This window comes from Channa argus, chromosome 1 (assembly GCF_033026475.1).
Source record: "Channa argus isolate prfri chromosome 1, Channa argus male v1.0, whole genome shotgun sequence".
Lineage (NCBI taxonomy): Eukaryota > Metazoa > Chordata > Actinopteri > Anabantiformes > Channidae > Channa > Channa argus.
Genome location: NC_090197.1, coordinates 799,712 through 820,617, shown reverse-complemented (window position 1 = coordinate 820,617; position 20,906 = coordinate 799,712). Strand labels below are relative to the sequence as shown.

Below are 20,906 nucleotides of genomic sequence, written 5' to 3'. Positions count from 1 at the left end.
AGGACTGGGACTGGGACTGAGACCGAGACCTGAAGTACCTGACTTACCTGACTTCATCAAGCAATCTGCCGTGACGAAAAGCGGAGTAAAGGCCGAGTTTCGGAGCGTTTCGGGCGGAGTGCAGAGGCTTCAGTAAGCGGGTAGGTCTCCTTCCCCTCCGACTGCTTTTCCCCGTTTTACTCCTGTTTTCGTTGGTTTGGTTCAGTTCGAGCGGGTCAAAGAAGCCGTTTACCGGCTCCTCTGTTCGTGTGTAGAATCCAGGGGCCGTGGGCCTGTTGCAACCGGCTCTCCTCCTCCTTCTCCGGTTTGTTTTCATCAGGAGGGAGCGGCTCTGCTCCTCCTGCGGCTGCCTCAGATACCCCATAAAAAGCCCACAGATTCCCCCCCCCCCAAAAAAAAAACCCCGTATATAATCCCCTTAAACCCCGGCGTGTGAGCGCGGCCTGTTCAGGCAGCCTGTAGGACACGTCTGACCTAAACAACAGACTTTACACCGGTTTGGCTTTGTTTTTAGATTTTTTGTAGTCCTTCCAAAGACGGAGTGTGGGAAAATGGGTCCCGGTGCACAAAGAAGTAAGTCCCCTCAACCCCTCGAGGGTCAAGCGTCAGGGACGCGGTTTGTTTTTTTGGGGGGGGTTATTCTATCTATCTATATAAATTGTTGCAGCTCTAATTGCTCCTTCAGATTCTCAGGGATGTTGCTGCTCTTTTCTGTTTTCCTGCTTTAATCAGTGGAGGAGAAAGGATTCAAGAAAGAAGGTTTAACATTATTAAGGAAGTTAAAATACTATTATCAGCTTTCAGTGTGACTCTGTGGTTATAGACTTCACACTTTGCTCTGAACTGCACGCATCACACCCTCCATCAGTTAGTACTGACGCTGTGTTCACTGTCAGTCGGTGCAAATCAGCTTCAGCTGACCTTTAAACTGTTAAAACTTGAATCAAACAGCAGGAACGGAGTTTTTAATCAGGATCTTAGTGACGACAGTGAGACGCATCAGGAACTGATGTGACAGGAACTAGTCTCTCTGAAAACTGAAGACTGAAACCTGAGCGGACTCGGTGTCTGTGCTTTGTCATAGCTCAGTAACATTGTTCTGCATTAAAACAGGTAAATAGTCAAACACACGTCCAACTAATAGGATTTAATTTAATCACATGCTCTGTGATTAGTTAATTTAAATGAATCACATTAATCACGCAGCTGAGTGAATCAGTGAATAACGCTTGTGCAGCCTCATTGAATTGGGCAGTTTGAGGGCTTAGTGTCTTGTGTCTAGAGAGAAAAAGAGAGAGAGAGAGAGACATGGGGAGTTGGGCCACAAACCGCTGACCCCACACTCGATAGGCAGTCACTCTACTGGGCCACTGCTGCCCCCTCACCACAGAACACAATCGATTGGTGTTAATTTATTTTTTTGGCTTTATCTTTTCTATATATTATTTATATAATAACACGTTGGTTACATCAGCATTTAATGCTGTTAAATCACTGCAGGGTTCAGCTTTGGGCGGCTGTAGCTCAGTTGGTAAGTGGTAATAGGATTTAATTCCTATTAGTTGGACGTGTGTTTGGCTATTTACCTGTTTTAATGCAGATTGGTAAGGCAATTGACCATGAACCACAGGGTCAGTGGTTCAATCCCCGCTCCTGGCTACAAGTCGAAGTGTCCTTGGGCAAGACACTGAACCCCAAGTTGCTCCAGGTGGGTCAGGTGAGCACCTTGCATGGCAGCCATCGCCATCGGTGTGTGAGTGTGTGTGTGAATGGGTGAATGGGAAGCAACATTGTAAAGCACTTTGGATAAAAGCGCTATATAAGTGACTATTTAAGCGACTATTTAGCTTTGGTGACGTGAGAATGCATTTAGATAAATGTATGTATCCATCCATCCATCCATCCATCTGTAAGTTCAGGGTTGCCACAGCATCTTGATCTTTTTTTTAATGCCAGTTGCCCTTCCTGACACAATCCTCCCTAATTTTATCAGGCTGCACTGCACTTCTGGGATGGGCGATTTGGGGTTCAGGGTCTTGCCCAGGGACACTTTGACATGTGGTTAGGGACGTGAACCTCCAACCCTGTGGTTGGCGGGAGGCCACTCTACCAAATGAACCACTGCAAAGCTCCCAGGAGGAACTCTCCTCTAACAGGCTGAAAGCTTTTGGACTTCTAAGCGTAGCAGTCTCCTGTCTCCACCAACATGTAGCAGAGCTCTGGAGGAGAATCTGTCAGGAGATGCCGTTCAAACGCAGACGTGCAGACTCTAACATGTAATAACTCGAAGCTCATCAAAGAGTTTTCTGACATCTTATTCTGTATGCAGCAGCTCTGTCAAGAATAAAAACACATTTTGTGTCTATTGAAAAATTTCATTTTGCATAATTTGGGTCTGTAACAACTGTCAGCTGCAGTTACAATAAATCCAAGTTTTATGGCTTTGAAGCTGACACCCTGCGTGATTGAGTCTCATGCTGCAGCTTTAAGAAGATTTGAACTATGCGATTTATTGACCAAATGTTCTGGCACCTCCCATGACTCCAGGTCTGAATCCTTCTGAAGATCAGTTTTCTTTATGTCCCAATGGAATAACATAGAAGAGTCCTGACTGTAGTGACTTTTCCAGCCAAATAATAACTGCAGTGAATCAGGACGATTTTATGTTTTCTTTAATCACTGTGTATCATGTTCAGCAGAACTTCCTACAGGTGGAAAAATGTCTGAAATCACAAAGGCTACTGTGCTGTTATTGAACCAGAGACCTGATCATTTGAACAAAGCAGAGTAACTGTGTCTGCTTGTTTGGTTAAAACAAACAAGTAAAAATGCTTTTGACAGAGTGAAACTGTGTCATCTTCTCTCAAACCTCTGCTGTTTGTGTTTATTTCTCGTCAAAGATTCACACGTTCTGCATGTGAGGTGATGGTGATATCACGCTGAGAGCTGAACCACAGCCCAGACACACACAGTTTGATCTCAGGATTTTCTATCTGCACGGGTTCTGTTGTGCACAGCAAAGCTTAAAAGGACCTCAGACATCAGGTTATAAATGCTCAACAAATGTAAATAAACAGTTTGATTTGTTTTTGGAGGCAGAGGTTTAGAGAATCGATACCTGACAGTTAAAAGCACAGCAGAAACTCGTTAAATGACTTAACTTCAGAATGTTGATTCAACTGTTTGTACGAACAAACATTTGTTCTCTGTTAATTCTCAAGTTGGAAACATTGAGTTATGATGAAGAAATAAAGAAAAACAGATGCTTGTGCTGTACAGACATTAGTGAAAGAAATTATTTAATGAGCTGCTGTGCTTACGTTTCTTTAATTTTTCTCAAATGTTTCAAACTAAGTTTTATTTTGACTTTCATCCTGACCACACTGGGTATTAATCTCAGAGGTGTAGTGATATTTTTTATTTTTTTTTCCCTGCAGAGGTTGATAATTCAATTTATTCAGATGCCCTGTCTGATCAGATTTGTTTCTATTGAGACCACTTCCATATGTGGTCCTGGATCAGCTTTGTGTCTGATCTGTGGCTCTGCAACTGCTGTCAGATTCAAATTAATGACTGAAGGCTTCAGGACTGTGATTAGCGACATCACTCTGATGACGTCATTAGAAAGTCAAAGGTCAAACAGTCATGAGGCAGCATTTCAGATTCTAGTCTACAGACGTTCAGATCATAGGAAAAAGTGCATATGTGATGATTTAACTTGTTTAAATGACCACACAGACTCAGACCTGAACACAACAGCAGTAAAACATGACAAGTTTGCTATAACTGTGTTTGTGGAGCTGAGCGGCGCTGCCCACAACTCTACAATCCTGAAGACTCGCATCTGGAAACCATCACACACAAACAGTAACACACACTGGTTTTAAATGGTGTGAAGCAAGCAGTCGCCTGATCACATGTTGCTGATGTTTCCTGCGTGACATTCAGTTTTTATTCAACAGGAACAAAGTGCAGTGAAGTTGTGGGGAGGAGATGTCACAAAATGTATTGATTAATCAAGTTATTAAGGTATTAAATCAGACTCAGTGTGATATTAAAGACCTAAATTTAACACCACAGTCGTGCGGAGGCGGTATGACAGGAACAGGTTCAGCTGCTGGATCGGAGAGAATCCAGAGGAAATGTTGGAGCTGAGACTGATTTTGACAGATCAGAATAGAAACCTCCTCCTCTTCCTCCTCCTGCAGACATCATCATCTGCGTCACACAAACACACCAAGTGTTGTCGTGATTTCCTCCGAGGTTTCCATTGTGTCCCCACAGCTGCTGCTTCAACTTCAGGATGTTGACAGTTTTGAAAGAAAACTATCTGCCTTCCTCATATGTGGAGCTTTTTACCATTTCCATCGAATTTGGCTTTAAAGTCTTGATGTTATTTACAGTTGTAATTATGAGTCACACAGCATTTAATCAGAAACTATTCTTAACCACGAGACTAGATACTGAAAATGATCATTGTAACTCTGCTGTTGTGTCCTCTGCTGCACAAATGTAACTTCTTCTTTGTGTGTTTTGCTCTGTCTGCTCTGCATTTACTGAATCAGCAGAAACTCTGCAGTACAGCTGAAGTGATTAGTGTTAAAAAAAAATGTCTGACGAGGCTACAAGAAATGAGGATCCATACTACATGTCTGTTTGTAGAGTTGCAGACTTTAATCAGTCATACAGAAGAAAAATGTATAACTTTTATAGTGTTAAAATAATAATTTTTATAAAGCTCGTTCCAGCAGTTTGTCCCTGCTCTTTTTAACATGACTCCATTAGTTTCAGAATAAGCTTCAGAGCTTCAGAATAATCATTTTCACTTCCCCCTCAGTCGAAACTCAAACACTGAATCATCCAAATCTCAATTTGCCATAAAACTACTTAAACTGTTTTAATATGTTTTATCCACAGACTCTGGAGGTAATAAAGGAACAACAAACCGCTGATATTTCTGGTTAGAAATGATAAATGTGTGTGTGTGTTAGGGAAGTGTGGAGGTCAGATTCAGCTGTGGTGACACGTTGTTGTGCAGGCAGGAGGATGTTATGTAACACACACACACACACACACACACTCACACTCACACACACACACAGGCATGGGTGGGAGACAAAAACAAGTCACATGGACATGCATACACAACCTGTATCTGCTCAGTTTCTGCACACACACAGATTCTACATGTTTGGTTGTTTGTCTCCAGCTGAAGATGAACAGTGTCCACACTCTTACACCTGAAGAATCACTGTGAAAAGACTGGATTTCTTCTATTCAAGGGCACTTCTCTCTGCACAACAGAAAAGTTGTGAGGCTTGCAGCACTGCACGTCACCCCATATTAAACCCCACTTTATTAATTTTTTTTAAACGCACATCTTCAAACCTTTAATTTTAGCCATTTCCCTATTAAACACACAACCACAGTCACTGATGGAAACACTTTATTTTTTTATCACCTTTTGAAGCATCTATAACTAAAACCCGGCCTGGGTGGAGCAGAGGGTGGAGGATTTTAAAATTTTGTTCTCTCTCATTTTCAGTCCTGCTTCACAATGGCTGACGCCGAGGTCTCCCTCTCCCCGGCTCTACATCCGCTCCAACACAGCCCCTCTCACTCTGTCCCGGCCCCACCTCCAGTGTCCTCCTCCCCCACCACTTTCTCCTGCCCCTCCTCCCCTTCCAGTGCCTCCTCTTCCTCCTCTTCCTCCACCTCATCCTCCTGTTCTGAGAGCTCATCAGACTGCCCGAAGAACCACCACCACCATCACCATCATCATCATCACAATCACCCCCGCCCCCAGCTGCAGCTTCCCCCACCCTCCAACAGTGAGCAGCCTTCCTCCCCCAGTGCCAGCCCCCGCAGCTCTAGCCCCAGCGGGAGCATTGGCAGCACTGGAAGCCTCGGCAGCAGCAGTGCCAGCGAGGGCATCGGCAGCGGCATGTCGAGCAGCGGAGACCTGCGGGGACCAAGTCCCCCACTAGACGTTATCTCAGAGGATGCCATGGAGATGGACTTGGGGGTTGACAAAGGTAAAAGGGACAGGGCCACTGCAACAAGGCTAAATTGGTTTCAGTTACCAGGAAGATTGTTAAAAAAAGATTTCAACCACAAACTCAAGCTTAACAAGTAACGGAATTATTTCTGAGTAGAGCTAAAGACTTCTAACTATAAAAAGGGAAAATAACACACATACTATTCCGGGTTTTGGCCTAACGGTTTCAAGACATTTGTTGGTTTGGAATTTTTTACTGTACAAATGATCATCAGTCTTCAGGACCTGTCTGTAGGTATAATTGTGAGAATTTTTGGCAACTACCAGGTACATTTAACATCCCAGTCGTTCCTTTTCAGGTGTGTTAGTCCAAACACGATGTTTCTGTGAGAGATGAAATGCTGATTCCAACAATCACAAACTGTATACAGTTTATGGACACAATGTAGAGAAACATGATAGTATTACCTCTGTTCCCAGCCTCAGTGTTTGTTTTGGTTGATGGAGTACAATTCCTTGGTTAAAGTGTAATATGACTGTACCTTTAGTCAGTCCCCTGAAGTGGGACCAGTTTATCTTGGCAGACTACCAGCTTTTGTCTCGGGCAGCACGGCATGATTACAGAAACACACTCAGTTTCTAGGTTTCTGTAAGTCTGACCTTCCTGTTTTCTGCTTCCAGTGATGATCGACCCTGAAGTGGCTCTAAAGGCCTGCCAGGAGGTTCTTCTGAAGGTCCAGCTGCAGAACAGGGAAGTGCCTGAACAGCAACCACTTGAACAACAATATTACACAGGCATCACAGAGCACTCCAGTCCACAGTGGCAGGTTAGCCCGGACTCAAAGTCCATCCAAGAGGAAGATGATGAGGAGGATGAGGGGATCTCTAGAAAGGATGTACACAAACAAGGTGGTACTTCCCAGCAGGATACACATCAATCATCCCAGTGTGACTCTTCTTCACCAACATATGCGTCAACATCGTCTAAACAATCGTGGCTACTGCGCCTTTTTGAGTCCAAGCTGTTTGATGTTTCCATGGCGATTACCTACCTATACAATTCTAAAGAGCCAGGGGTGCAGGCCTACATAGGGAACCGCCTCTTCAGCTTTCCAGACAGTGAGATGGACTTCTACCTGCCACAGCTGCTCAACATGTATGTACACATGGACACAGAGGTGGGAGACGCCATCAGACCATACCTGGTGAGTTCTTGGATCAAAACTATTCTGACCAAAAAAAGATCATTGTATAAGTGACATATAGGCAATTTGGTCTTTATCCATGTACCAGTATCCCAAAGGTGCTGTTCAGTGGTACCTTGATTTGCAGGAGTTCTCAAAGACCCTTCACCCCGCATCCCAGTGAATTCACAAGTTCTTAATTCCTGTTGGGAAGAACTGAAGAAGCCTTTTGGATCAGAAGTGAAAGGTCTTAAGAAGTTAAAGATAGTACAGTTGTCGCTGAACAGAACCTTTGCAATAACCATGACCTGGATGACTTAAAACTCGTTTTTTATAATTGGGAAACCAGATTTGGCAAAGATCATCAGAAGTAGGAGTAGCAGTAGGAATTTATCTAGGCAGAACTTCTGCCCTTTACTTTTGGTAGTGTAAGATGGTGGAAGGAACACTTTGAGGAACTCCTGAACCCAACTAATGTCTCTGCTCTTGGTTTGCACAGGACCAAGTATCATTTAGATTAGAAAACTGAAGCCACACGAGGCAACTGAAGAATAAGTGTTTTGTTCTTTTAACTGACTTTAGTTGTATAAGTAAGAATTTTTTCCTAAATCCTTCTCTCAGATCCATCGCTGCAAAGGCAGCATCACCTTCTCTTTACTCTCCGCCTGGTTGTTGGGCGCCTACTCCTCTGACATGCACATCTCCACCCAGCGTCACTCCAGAGGAACCAAACTCAGAAAACTCATCCTGTCTGATGAACTCAAACCTTCGCCTACTTTGTCCGATACTCCGGAAGCAGGTTCACTTTCCGAAAACCCGATTTCGTCCCCATCCCGACGTCGCTGTCACCGCAGGCACAACAGCAGCAATGTGGAGACCTCGTCTTCATCCCCATCCACCGCTCCGTCCCCCGACAGCCCAGTAGCCGAGGAGGCCGAGGTGTTTGCGTCCCCCACCAGAAAGACCCACCAGAGGTCCAAGTCGGATGCAACCATAGTGAACAGTGGGCCCAGTTCCTGCCTCAGACGGACAGGAAGTAACCCGAAGGTGGAGGCTGTTAATGAGGAGGTGAGGACCAGAGTCCATCTGTTTGACTTTGTTCCCTTATTTTATAAGAAATCAGAAATGGAAGTGTGGGTTAAAAACTTTTTGGTCTGACTGATGCTGGTTTCTGATTTAAGTCTAAAAAACTTCTGTTGCTCTCACATGAAATGGGGATTTTCATCCATTAAACATGTAATTTACAACACAGTCAAGTGGATGTGTAAAGGAGTCTGAAAGAGGCATGAAATGTGCAGTTCCCATGCGATTTCCTAAATGTCACAAGTGAAATTAGTTTTAATCTGTTAAATGTCAATCAGCCAGTGAGTAAAGAGCTTAATGACCGAGGACATTTTAATTAAAGCAAAACCTCGGTACCAGACGGAAACATGTATATTCAGAAAATTGCTATATTTTATTACCTGACCCGCACTGACTCTGAGAACAAACTAACCCTGACAGACATGTTCGAGGGTGGAGGTTTCTTCCATCAAAGGTTTTTCCTTCAATGCTTTGTCTGCCATTGTGTTTGAGTGCTTTTGTGCATTACGTAACTTCTCTGTCTTAGTAGTTACACGTGAGAGAAACATGATCCGGCTGAATTCATTAGCTGATAAAAACACAAACACCTGTTCCAGAGCAGGTTTGACCTCCTGAGCCATCATTCTTCTTCTTCCTTTTAGAGTGAGCAGAGCAGGAAGTTAGGATTGTCCATGAATGGTTAGGTTTCCCCTAACACCTGTGACACACTGCAAGTGGTGAATTTAGCACATTTTTAAAAATGCCACTTCATCCAGGACACACTTCCCAACCACAGTGCAGTTTTTTTTAGTATCGTAGTGATCCAGTCACAGTTGTGTGTAAATCCATGGATTCCCTTCAAACAAGAAGTACCAATAATTTGTTTGACACACATCTGCTGTTCCAAAATGTTAAGGATTTAAAATGACTGGTCACTTTCTAGCCTCTGACTGATCAGGTCTGTCTGTTGTCGAGGCTGAAAACTGCAAACCCTGCCGTCATTGGTAGGTTGGTTTTCTGTTGTGTCAGCAGCTGTAACATGACACAGAACTGGTTTCCAGTCTGTGATTCTAGAAGACAACTTGGAAAATATTTATTTAGTGAGAAGAGAGATTTGAATCAGAGCGGAGTGCATTTTTATGTGTGTGTTGTTGAACTCGGTCATCACATTCTTGGCCAGAGGTTTGGTCACATGCAGACTGAAGCTCCACTGGCCACGATCCAGTCTCTGTTTTCTTCTTTTTGTGGATGGAGAAAAGAAGAAAACGGATTACAAACGATTACAAACACTCTGCTGATCTCTGATCTGATTTTCATATTTTAAAGAAGAGAATTCCTCCAGAGGAAAAACACAGACTGACGAGAAACCGCAGTAATAAAACTGTAGCTGACGTAGCTCAACTGACCTGAGTTTAAAAAAGTCTGTAGCATGAAAAATAAAAGCTGCAGTTTTTGTTTGATCCAGAGAAACTCAGCAGAATAAAAGAAAAAGATCAACACTGATAACAGCCAATACGAAGCTCAGAAAAGGTTTGAACAATATAAGATTTATTCAGTGTTTGAAGGCAACAGAAGCATTTGTGCTTTTTCTTTGGGGACTTTTATCAGGTTTTTACAAACTGAACATCTGGAGGATTCAGTTCAGAGACGATAGAGAAACGTTTATTCACATCCTTTAATAAACAAACTGGAGATGGTGCAAAGTAAATAAGCTGCGAGTTTGGTAGTGTATCCTGTCCATGATTACATCTTTATAAACTCGGTAAAGAAGTGGAAATATTTGTTTGACAAACTTCCTGTTTGTCCTGTTCTGTCTGCAGATGAACGTCTTCTGTCTTGCAGTGGTTTTCTTTCTCTTGGTGGCTGTGGCAGCTTTGTTTTCTCTCTTTCTAGCAGTTTTGTTTTCCTGACTTTTCCAGGCCCCTGCATCCCACTAGGCCTGTAAATAAGTTACTCTCCACCAGCAACAACTTCTGTCTGCTTAGCTTCTTGTCCTTCAGTAAAGCAGAACAGGAAGTGCTCACTAAAATAAAATGCAGATACTGTGATACTGAAGTTCCATATGCATATTATATTTAAATTGTTTGGCTCAATTTTTTTCTTTTACATTTAAATTTCTTCCAAACACTCAGTCACAGATATTTTAATTGTTAACATCAAAAGTGTAACGAGATAAGAGACAGTGAAATGTAAACCTGCTGCAGAGAGAAAACAGACTGATGTCTGACTCCTCTTCGTGGAGGAGGAGGAGGAGGAGGCGGATGAGTGTTGGTTTACAGCCAAACTGCAGTCCACAACAACACAGAATCTGACTGTAATCATTAACCTTTTTGAATGTTATTTCTAACAGGTTTTATCCGTACTGAAGATTTTCTCGTACCACAGAACGTTTGTCAAACTGAATGAATAAATCCCTCCTCTCCCTGAAATTCCATGAGCTCCCTAACATCTGCAGATCCCAGAAACTAGGCATTTCCTGTCTGCTCCTAGTGACAGGGCCTGTCAGTTCTTTGTGCTTAAGTTAAGACAGTAACACAGTGTCTTCATCGAAGTGTAGTGTCTGTCAGCGGCAGCTCTGCATTGATGCGTTCAGAGACACATTCTTACTGTTTTACAAGCTCTTACAGCTCACACATCTCTCCTTTTGTGCAGTGACACACTCGGCCCTTCGAGCTTCAATTAATCAAAAAACGTAAAAACCTCTTTAACATATCATCCGAAACCTGGGTTTTAAGCTGCCCACAGATCTTCAGTCCAATGGGAGACTGTCTCAGAAGTCTCCTTTTGTGCGGAGTGTGTAGTGAGGAAGAATCTGTGGAGAAGGAACATGATGCTGAATTGTGTAAAAAGCAGCTTAGTCATGTGACGACAGAAGTTCAGCAGAACATGTTTTTCCTGAGCTGCAGCAGAAACTGTGGCAGTGTGAGTTAATCTTCTGCTCCCTGATCCAGAAGACACTGAATGTACATTTGTTCCTGCTGTATTCTGAGCTATTTAGGTTTTTAACTTGAACTCAAATATGTCTCTGTATCCTTGCACATCTTCAGCCGGAGCGTCTCCGTCCTCAGCGGGAGTTCGTCAAGTCTCTGCTCTGCATCGGGAAGCGTCTGGCCACCTTGCCGACCAAAGAGCAGAAGACCCAGCGGTTGATCTCGGAACTGTCCCTGCTCAACCACAAGCTCCCGGCCCGAGTGTGGCTGCCCACGGCCGAGCACCAGCACCACGTGTGTAGGGTCCCCCACACCCAGGCTGTGGTCCTTAACTCCAAAGACAAGGTGAGGCTGAGACCTGCTGGTTTGGAGGACCACGTGGTTTCACAGGAGTTAAATTACAAATGTCGATCCTCCTCCTCCTTTCTCAGGCGCCATACATCATCTACGTGGAGGTTCTGGAGTGCGAGAGCTTCGAGACCTCTCCTGTTCCCGTCAGGATCCCAGAGACCAGGATCCGCACGGCGCGTTCTGCAGAGAACCTGGACTGTGTCAGCGTGGCGAACGCTAATGGAATGACGTCGGAGCACAGAGCGGGAAGTTTCTCCACCGTCCCAAACTACGACAATGATGACGAGGCGTGGGCCACCGACGACATTGGACAGCTGCAGGTGGAGGTGAGAGACGGAGGTTTAGAGAATAACGTTTGCTAAACTTTGTTTATTGGTGATATAAGTTCATTCACAGTTTGACTGTTAAAAATGTTAAACCACATTGTAACTGTTAAGATGGTTAAAGTACTGTTCAAAAATGTTGATTAGTTTAATACTTTTGGCTCCATTTAATGTATTAATATTTAAATCACATGCCACTGAGCTGCCTCATTACTGTTTATATATGAAACCGTAAATATCATTAGTGTGAATAGGCAGCGTTGACTTCCTGTATTCACTGGATTCCATATTTATCTGAGACATCTAGTTTGTTTTAACACCTGTTAAACTCCATATGTAGAGAACACACAGGTAAATGTGCAGATGACTGTAACGACGCCCTCTATAGTCCACGTGCAGGAAACTGCAACAAAATCACATTTGGAAGCATTTTTAACCTGTAACAACTCCACACATGTTCCCTCCATCTGCTGTAATTATTTGTACTGTTCAGAAACAACACGTTTCTCCATTTGTGTTTCAGGCTGAGGCTCAGACGAGCAGCAGCGACAACATCAGTCAGTTTTCAGTCGACAGCATCACCAGTCTGGAGAGTAAAGAGCCAGTGTTCATCGCTGCTGGAGACATCAGGTACACAGCCCACTAAAACTAACCACTGGTCCTGTGTAACAGTAAAACTAACAACTAACAAGCTCACAACCAGCTGATAAATGTTCAAAAATGATCTTCAAAGATCTGATTTATTCTGCAGCCTGAAACATGGAGTTAAAGATGCAGACACAGACAGCAGGTTTGTTTGGTAGCACTTAAACACAGTTTCAGAGCTTTAACTGACGGTGAGGAAGCAGAAAGTGAAACAATGAATCTCACACTTTCATTAAGTTAACTCAGTTTGTCTTAATCTGCTTCAAAGATTCAGATCAGCTGCTACACTGTGTCCTCATAAGACAGGAGAATAAGTGACGAGATGGACTAAAGTAATACTTTAAACCATAATCAGTGTGACTAATGTGATACATTAACCTTGAAGGGAAAACACAGTCCACAGTGACTGTGGACCCAGACCCGTCACTTTAAATGTGCAGAACCCTCTGTCAGCTCCAGCTGTTGTTGATGCAAAGTGACGCAAAGGACCTGAAGAGTGAACATGTTTAACACAGTTTTATCAGACTTTTCTTTCACATTCATGACACTAAAGAGTGAAACCAGCCTCTTTCAGACGTCACTGTGCTGCTGCATGTGTCAAACAGTTGGTTTCTCTCTTCAGACGTCGTCTGTCGGAAAACCTCGCTCACACTCCGACCTCATTCAGGAGGGACCCCGAGGACCCGTCAGCCGTTGCCCTCAAAGAACCGTGGGAGGAGAAAGTCAGGTAAACGACAAACGGGAGAAACACTGATGATGTAGAAAGGCTCTGTTCCTCATTCCTGACTGGGTTGTGTTTGATCTTTTTGTTTCCCCCCTGCAGGAGGATCAGAGAAGCGTCTCCGTATGGACACCTCCCAAACTGGAGGTTGCTGTCAGTCATTGTTAAGTGTGGAGACGACCTGAGACAGGAGCTGCTGGCATATCAGGTCCTCACACAGCTGCAGGTACCAACACACACTGGATTAGAACAGTGCAGTCTGAACTTCTGTTAAGTTTTTATTTCAACAGCTTTGGTTTTAGTTTCTGTTTGAGGGATTTATGAAGTTTGCTGCTTTAGTTTAGATTTAGACGTGTATTTATACACGTGAGTTAGAGTATTTTTATTACGACTGATCGTCAGTAACAGGACGTTCATTGTGTCTCCAGTCCATCTGGCAGCAGGAGCGAGTTCCTCTGTGGATCAAACCTTATAAGATCCTGGTGATGTCTTCAGACAGCGGGATGATTGAACCCGTCCTCAACGCCGTCTCCCTGCACCAGGTAAGCAAGGAATCGTGGGAAACTCAGGCTATAGTCTCAGGGTGTAAGGCGTAAGAGAGTAAATTTAAATATGGTGTGATGGGACAGAATCGACTACAATTGTAAAGGAAAACACCTGAACAGTATTTAAGTCTCAGTGAGCTGAACAATAAACCAAATAAGATGAGAGAAACCTTTTATTCGTCCCATGGTTACTTCACATTAAAACATCCTGACTGATTTGTAGAAAAATTAACTTAATTAGAGTTTGAGCCATATTATGAATAAATAGGGACTGTATGATGTAAACACTTATTATCTCTTCTGTGTCAAACTAAGTTTAAATGTGTAAAAATGTTTTTTATCATATACATATATATTTTCTCAGATTCCACTCAGTTGATTAATCTTTGTCCTTCAGGTGCGTAAACAGAGTCAGCTGTCTCTGCTCGACTACTTCCTGCAGGAACACGGCAGCTTCACCACCGAGGCCTTCCTCACCGCTCAGAGGAACTTTGTACAGAGCTGTGCTGGATACAGCCTCATCTGTTACCTGCTGCAGGTCAAAGACAGGTGAGACACGAGTTCCTAAACTGCCACACACTCACAGCTATGTCCCCTCACAGGCTTCTCTTTATAGACGTCCTGCTGTCTACATTCAGCCTGTCCCTGTTGTTGCTCCTCTGCATGTTTTACCGATTGCGAGGAGCCGACACTGTGACGACAGGTGGTATGTTCTGATCCAGGACCACATATGGAAGTGGACCAGATGTGATGTTTTGTTCATGCAGCAGAGGGAAATAAATTGAAAATAAGAAAGACTGAGCTCAGTCTTGCTTAAATCAGTATGTATCAAGGTCAGGTTAGCATCAGCACTTTAAAAGGCCTGAAAAAGATTCATTTTCCTGCAGAGCAAACTGAACTTTAGTATTTGATATGAATTCTCTTTGAGTTAAGTCATCCAGTGTAAAAACACCAGACTAAAACCTAGAATTGGTAGCAGTCTGAATTTGGAGCTATAATTTAGCTCTGTTGACTTTACACCTTCCTCCACCTCTAGTCCAGACTAACTGTGTCATGTACCTCTCTCTGCAGACACAATGGGAACATCCTGCTGGACTCTGAAGGTCACATCATCCACATAGACTTTGGTTTCATCCTCTCCAGCTCCCCTCGAAACCTCGGCTTCGAGACGTCTGCCTTTAAACTGACGTCAGAGTTTGTGGATGTGAGTAAACTGCACAGAGTTCGCTTGAATTACCTTTGCTTTCTTCTGGAGGAGAAAAGATCAGGGGATTGGGTTTTCAGCTGTGTGTAGACACCAAGGTGAGCGTTAGAGAGGTGGGCTTGTGATCACAACTGCTGCAATGAAGCGGTCAAGGAAAACTCAACTTCATGCAAATATGCTGTGAGCCTAGTGTCTTCAAGGACTAAACATTTACATCCCATCTGAAACTCAAACCTGACGGGCATTAATCCATTTTTCGAAAAAGTGGCGGTGAATTGAGTCTCTTGTTTAAAGGTTTTGTTTCTTAGAAAACATTTTTTATAGGGCAACTGAATGTGTCTTTTCAGGTTATGGGGGGTCTGGACGGAGACATGTTCATCTATTATAAGATGTTGATGCTTCAGGGTTTGATTGCAGCCAGAAAACACATGGAGAAAGTTCTGCCGATTGTCGAGATCATGCAGCAAGGTAACACACACACACACACAGGAACAAATCCCTTTTTCAGCCTTTCATTAATGTTCTGTTGTTTAGGTTCCATTTCCTATCGGACTAAAGAGAAACCACTGTCTGAAACAGAGACTGAATGTAGAACATTAAAGAAGGGACTTGTTTGGCTGCAGACGTCCCAATCTATCACCAGTTAACCAGTTTCAATAAAACGATGTTTTGGTTTCTTCCAGGTTCCCATCTTCCCTGTTTCCACGGCTCCAGCACCATCCGCGGCCTAAAGGAGCGTTTCCACATGACTCTGACTGAGGAGCAGCTGCAGCTGCTGGTGGAGCAGCTGGTGGACGGATCCATGCGTTCCCTCACCACCAAGCTGTACGATTCCTTCCAGTACGTGACCAATGGCATCATGTGAGAGACGTCACAAAGGGAAAACACTGACTCCTCTACCAGCCATTTCTGTCCTGCAGAAGCTTCTTTGAACTTTTCAAAACGTTCAGTGGAATCAGAATTTCCTCTCATCTGCTGAAAACGCTGAACATGGCGACACCAGGATTTATCGTGTAGACCCTCTACGTTTTTATTCATGCCTGTTATTAGAAGTTACTAACATTTTTTTCTGGGCGGACGCGAATCAGTGGACAACACATTGCAGTTCTTGCACCCGATCAAACTCCAAAATTGTTGATGGGTTTTTATTTTGTTTTTGTATTTTTGTATTTTTTTTTTTTTTTTTTTTAGCCCCTGCTGCGTTAATGAGCAGCATCTGGAACCTTTCCAGGTCCGACAGAAACAAAACCATGACAAGCTGCAGAGAAGGACCTTCTACTCTGTGTTGGGTTTTATTGGATTTTACTCTGAACCAGCATTCACGCATGAAGCAGTTTGATGTAGGGTTTCACCGTTTTTGCTGCTGGAACGATGGCTTGAAAGGAGCTCACACTCTCAAACCCTTTTTATTTGGGTTTTCAGCTGATTTCAGCTGATCAGCTGGTGATCAGCTGATTAGACAAATGTGTCATCATTTCTGCGGGAAAATTCTGTGGCCCTTGGTTTGGAAAAGCTGTAAATTGTATAATTATTTGTGAGAGGGCGGCAGTGGCTCAGTTGGTAGAGTGGGGTCGGAGGATCGTGTCTCGCTCTTTTGGCTACATGTCGAAGTGTCTCAAGACACTGAACCCCCAACAGCTCATCCCCAGCCATGCAGCACCGGTCCCAAACCTGTTAGAAACTGGGGAGGGTTGCGTCAGGAAAAGCATCTGGTGTAAAAACTGTGCCAAATTCACATGCGGACAAATGATCCGCTGTGGCGACCCTGAACTCACAGGATAAGCTGAAAGGACAAAAACATTTGTGATGTTAATTGGACACAAATGTAGACCTTATAGGTTTAAACTAAATTTCAGTTCTACCCTCTAAGAAAACAAACACCAGCAGGACTTTTACCTGTGGCTTCACTGCACCAGTCGGTTTTCTCGTCCATATGTTTAGTTGTCAAAGAACAAAATTGTGTGAAAAACCGAAGAAAGCACAACATGAACGTATCAGTTTCATGTTCTCTGGATGTTCAGAGAAAATACAACGTGGTTTTTAAGGAAAGAAATTGAAAATCTGAGTTTTAACTTTAAAGTTGTGTCTAACACTAGTTCCAACAGAATTCTTTGAACTCTTTCCAAAGTGTTTTTGTTGACATGTACTGAAATTGAGTTATTTAGCATCACATTACTGCTATGAAATTAGATTAGAAACTTCTTAACCTAACTGAATCCCTATTCAGATACAGCGAATGCCTGACAAGTACAAGCACATTCTAACTGCATCTGATCGTGTAGATGGATTAAAAACTTCTGGGATTGAATTTTGAATGTAGCTCCTCCTCTTCACACAAATATAATTCCAGTCTAAATGGCTAAATATGGTTCGCTGTCGCTGATGAGTAGCTGCTTAAAAAAAGCTTGAACGTAACGTAAGGATTCACGTATGGCTGAGATCACTTGTTGGGCCGTGCTTGCTGCTGCATTGCTACATTTTTACATTTGTAAATGTTGACTGAAACTTTTCGACCACCAGTGCTGAAAAAAAATATCCAATTAAGATTCATCATGTCAGTCCAATTAGCACCAACATGGCTGCTGCCGAAAATGTGTTTGACGTGTTAATGAACTCTGAACTTGTGCTACAGTTATGTGTGTTTAATGGTACACTTACATATTTAACGACTGCTCGACAGATACATTCCTGTGATTATCTTGAGATGTTTCGGCTTCCTGGATACGTGAACTTTGTTTAAACCCAGCACTGAAACTACGGTTATGGGTTGTCAGTATTGACAGATTGAGGTGTTTCCAGAAGCTTGTCTGTACTTTAACACTTTGATGTTGTAACTAATGCTGGTAACACTTGGCTTTATTCCAGTGTACATAAAACTGCATTTTTTTTTTTTTTCAGTAAAATATTTATCACTCTAAAACCATTGGTTCACTTAATCCTAATCCTCTAAAACTAACTTCAGCCTTTATTTCCAACAGGGTAAAACCATGTGTTGAACCCTGAGCTGTGAAAGCCTGGAGTTAAAATTCTCCTGCTAACGGCTACAACACAAACCTACTTGGTAGAAAGCACTTTATCCGAGTCCCGTTTGCTGAAAGGCTGTTGCATTCTGCCTAAAGAGCTGCAACTAAATTATCTTCATTACTTTTCCAGTTGATCCGTTTGTCCAAAACACAAAAAAAAAGCCCATGTTACCATCAGTTTTAATCTCAGAACCTCAAGAAAATTGCTACTTTGCAATTTAAAACCTTTAAAAAAAAAAAAAAAAAAAAATTGCAATCTGACAGACTGATGCTGAAATAACTTTAAATAAATAGTTGCAATTCTTTACTGGCTAAGTGGTAAATTCACTCATTGTTTCAGCTTTGGATTAAACAGATTATTATTAAAATGCCTGATTTGGTTTGTTTTTAATGGTAGTGGCCACTAACTGAGTTTCAAGTGAAATGGCTGCAGAGCTGATCCCATAGTTAAATACAGACGTTGGCCTGAGCTCATTTCAATGATCAAACTCATCTGTTAAAATAATGAAACTGTGAAATGTTTTCTAAAACCCAGTTTTCCACAGTCAAAGCTTTTCTATAATAGGATTTTGCCAGACTGATTACGTCGTCTATGACTCCGGCAAAATCCTGTCAGGCTTCGATTTTTCTCCTGCATCCCCAGTTTTTCCAATTAAACTCTTGAATTTACCTTTTTGTCCACCTATGGGCAAACAAACCTGTAACAGTTAGAAATGAAGGCAGTGCAGAGTAATGCAGTACAACTCACCAGCTTACAATTATTTATCAACACCTTTTTAATGTTTTATATTTAGTTCTCGTTTTAAAATCACTTTGTTGTAACAAAGCTTCTCTCTTTGTGGAGACTAGAAAAGCCTCACTAGAATAAAGCCAAATGTTTGTCTTGCTGTCAATTTTTTCTCAGCATTTTAATTTTTTTTTTTTTATATTTTGACCACTATTGAAGAAGCACAGATCCGTTATGTAAAGGCCACATCGTGTTACCTTCTGCTACTTAAATAAGCTGCAGCTGCGACTAACGTTTACCTAATAAGCAACTTCAATAGCAAAGATTTTCTTTTTGTGAATATGTATGTATGTAAATGAACTGTCAGTTTCCCTGTGAGAAAAACAGATGCCTTGAGATGTACAGAAGGTACAAACTTATCAATGCAAATAGAGAGACGAAGGTGTTCAATGAGAAGTGCTTTTATATCAGATATTATGTTTTACTGCTTGGGCGACGAGTTTCCCTTCAACATCTTCCTTTCTACATCGTGAGCAAACACACTCATGTAATCACATTTTAATAGATGATGATCATTATTGAATGGTTGGTCTTCTGAGTGTGGTCTGCTAAATGTGGAGAGGACCACGTTGCAGAGTGAGGAAACTCGTCCCGGTAACTACAAACCTTTCATTGCCTTCTTCCTTCCATCAGCTCTGAACACATTCATGGATTTTAATGTGAAAACAAGTGCATTTATCCTGATTGGGGAAAAAAAGTCTGTGACCTGTACAAGTTGTCTTGGTTTGAATTTTAGTTGGTACTAAACATTTAACACTATCGGGCTCCTGTGTTTGGGGGCATCTCTACTTTCTGTTGAAGTCCAGCTAAACGTCGGTTGCTTTGATTTCAAAGGGAAATGCTGACAGTGCTAACGTCAGGTGTAACAGACCGATGGCTACATGAAAAACTTGATCGTTCACTGTGTGAAGACAAACAACAGACATGAGAACACTTTGGATTTCAGTGTAATGTCTTTTTACAAATGCATCATCTCATAATGAGGCAGAGAGTAAAAGGAAAGAAACTGGAGCAAAACGTTTATGTCGACTCAGAAATTTCGTTGATTAGATGATAAGACTAGAAGCAAACAGTTTTGTTCTGCTTTATGTTGCAAAAGCTGGTTTTTTTTCAAACATTTTTTAAACAAGATGGAGCCACAATAATGGGAGAAAAACTGATTAGAGCAGTATTAAATATGATTAAAGAAATAAATCCACATTACATAGCTGAGTTAAACCAGTCTCGCTGCATTCACCTAAGAAAAGCTTTATTTCTAATCTGAGATTTGTATCCTACAAAAGACACAAGAAATCATACATATTTTAGGTCTTATCAGTCTCAACATTAATAGACTTGTGTCGCCAAAGGGTTATTTTCTATATTTAAAGTGTTAATTACTGTAAAAATACTGATAGAATTATTTATACAAGATACGAGTCTCATTTCATAAATATCACAAGCCTTCATATACTGCTAATTCCAAATACAGTACTTTTGTAATTATAACATCTTGTCTACAAACAAAAAAGCTATAACATTAAATAATAGTGATTGGACTAATTTCATACAAATTTAAAGGTGAATTATATTTTTATGTTTTGCAAGTTCAGCGATGGAATTTTCCATCCATGTAACACAACTAAAATGTTTAATTTGCACTGACTCTCCTTCAGCTCCACCCTCCTCTTCCTCTTTGCCTCATGTTGCAGACTCCGAATGTAAATCTCTGAACTTTTTTTCCCCCCCATTTGTCTGGTTAAGTTCCTCTCAGTTTGTTCCTCAGGCTGAATTTACAGACACAAAGCTGAACTGTTTGTAATGTCGGCTGCAAATCTTTATCGCGTACAGATCCAAACCCATCAAAACATGTCACGTCCTTACTAAACTGCATGGCAACTCATTCAATAAACCTGAAACTTGTTTTATAACTATTGTAGAATTGTGTGTCATTTATTTAGTTACTGTACTGGTTTTAGTTTCTCAAATCCAAAGATCTAGTAATCTAGTGCCATTTGCTTGGTAAAGCTGATTTGGGTTTTATTGTCTGCAAAAGTCCACATCTCTTTCCTCTTTCTGTCTGGAAACATACCATTGAAATATTAGTTTGTTGTTACACTAAAACATTTTAAATTAAGTGCATATTTACCTTTG

At 42.0% G+C, this 20,906-nt stretch overlaps 1 protein-coding gene across 2 annotated transcripts; it reads left to right on the top strand.

Annotated features, from left to right (window-relative positions):
* LOC137125988 (phosphatidylinositol 4-kinase beta-like) lies at positions 1-20,683 on the top strand. 2 transcript variants are annotated; one of them, XM_067502362.1, is made up of 14 exons: positions 1-140; positions 5,546-6,035; positions 6,680-7,203; positions 7,804-8,250; positions 11,292-11,519; positions 11,606-11,851; positions 12,372-12,478; positions 13,116-13,220; positions 13,317-13,440; positions 13,643-13,756; positions 14,157-14,308; positions 14,831-14,963; positions 15,311-15,431; positions 15,647-20,683. In XM_067502362.1, the coding sequence occupies exons 2-14, from the start codon at positions 5,558-5,560 to the stop codon at positions 15,826-15,828; spliced, it is 2,961 nt and encodes a 986-aa protein (XP_067358463.1). In that variant the 5' UTR covers positions 1-140; positions 5,546-5,557; the 3' UTR covers positions 15,829-20,683. The 2 variants fall into 2 exon arrangements, with proteins under 2 accessions (XP_067358463.1, XP_067358548.1); XM_067502447.1 differs by lacking the exon at positions 1-140 and adding an exon at positions 443-573.
* The last annotated feature ends 223 nt before the right edge of the window (positions 20,684-20,906 follow it).

Bases quoted from the DNA above. Each gene is read 5' to 3' on its own strand.
- LOC137125988 (XM_067502362.1), top strand. From the start codon at position 5,558: ATGGCTGACGCCGAGGTCTCCCTCTCCCCGGCTCTACATCCGCTCCAA. The intron at 8,251-11,291 runs GTGAGGACCAGA...GCACATCTTCAG, and splicing joins TGGAGGCTGTTAATGAGGAG to CCGGAGCGTCTCCGTCCTCA. The intron at 15,432-15,646 runs GTAACACACACA...GGTTTCTTCCAG, and splicing joins TGTCGAGATCATGCAGCAAG to GTTCCCATCTTCCCTGTTTC.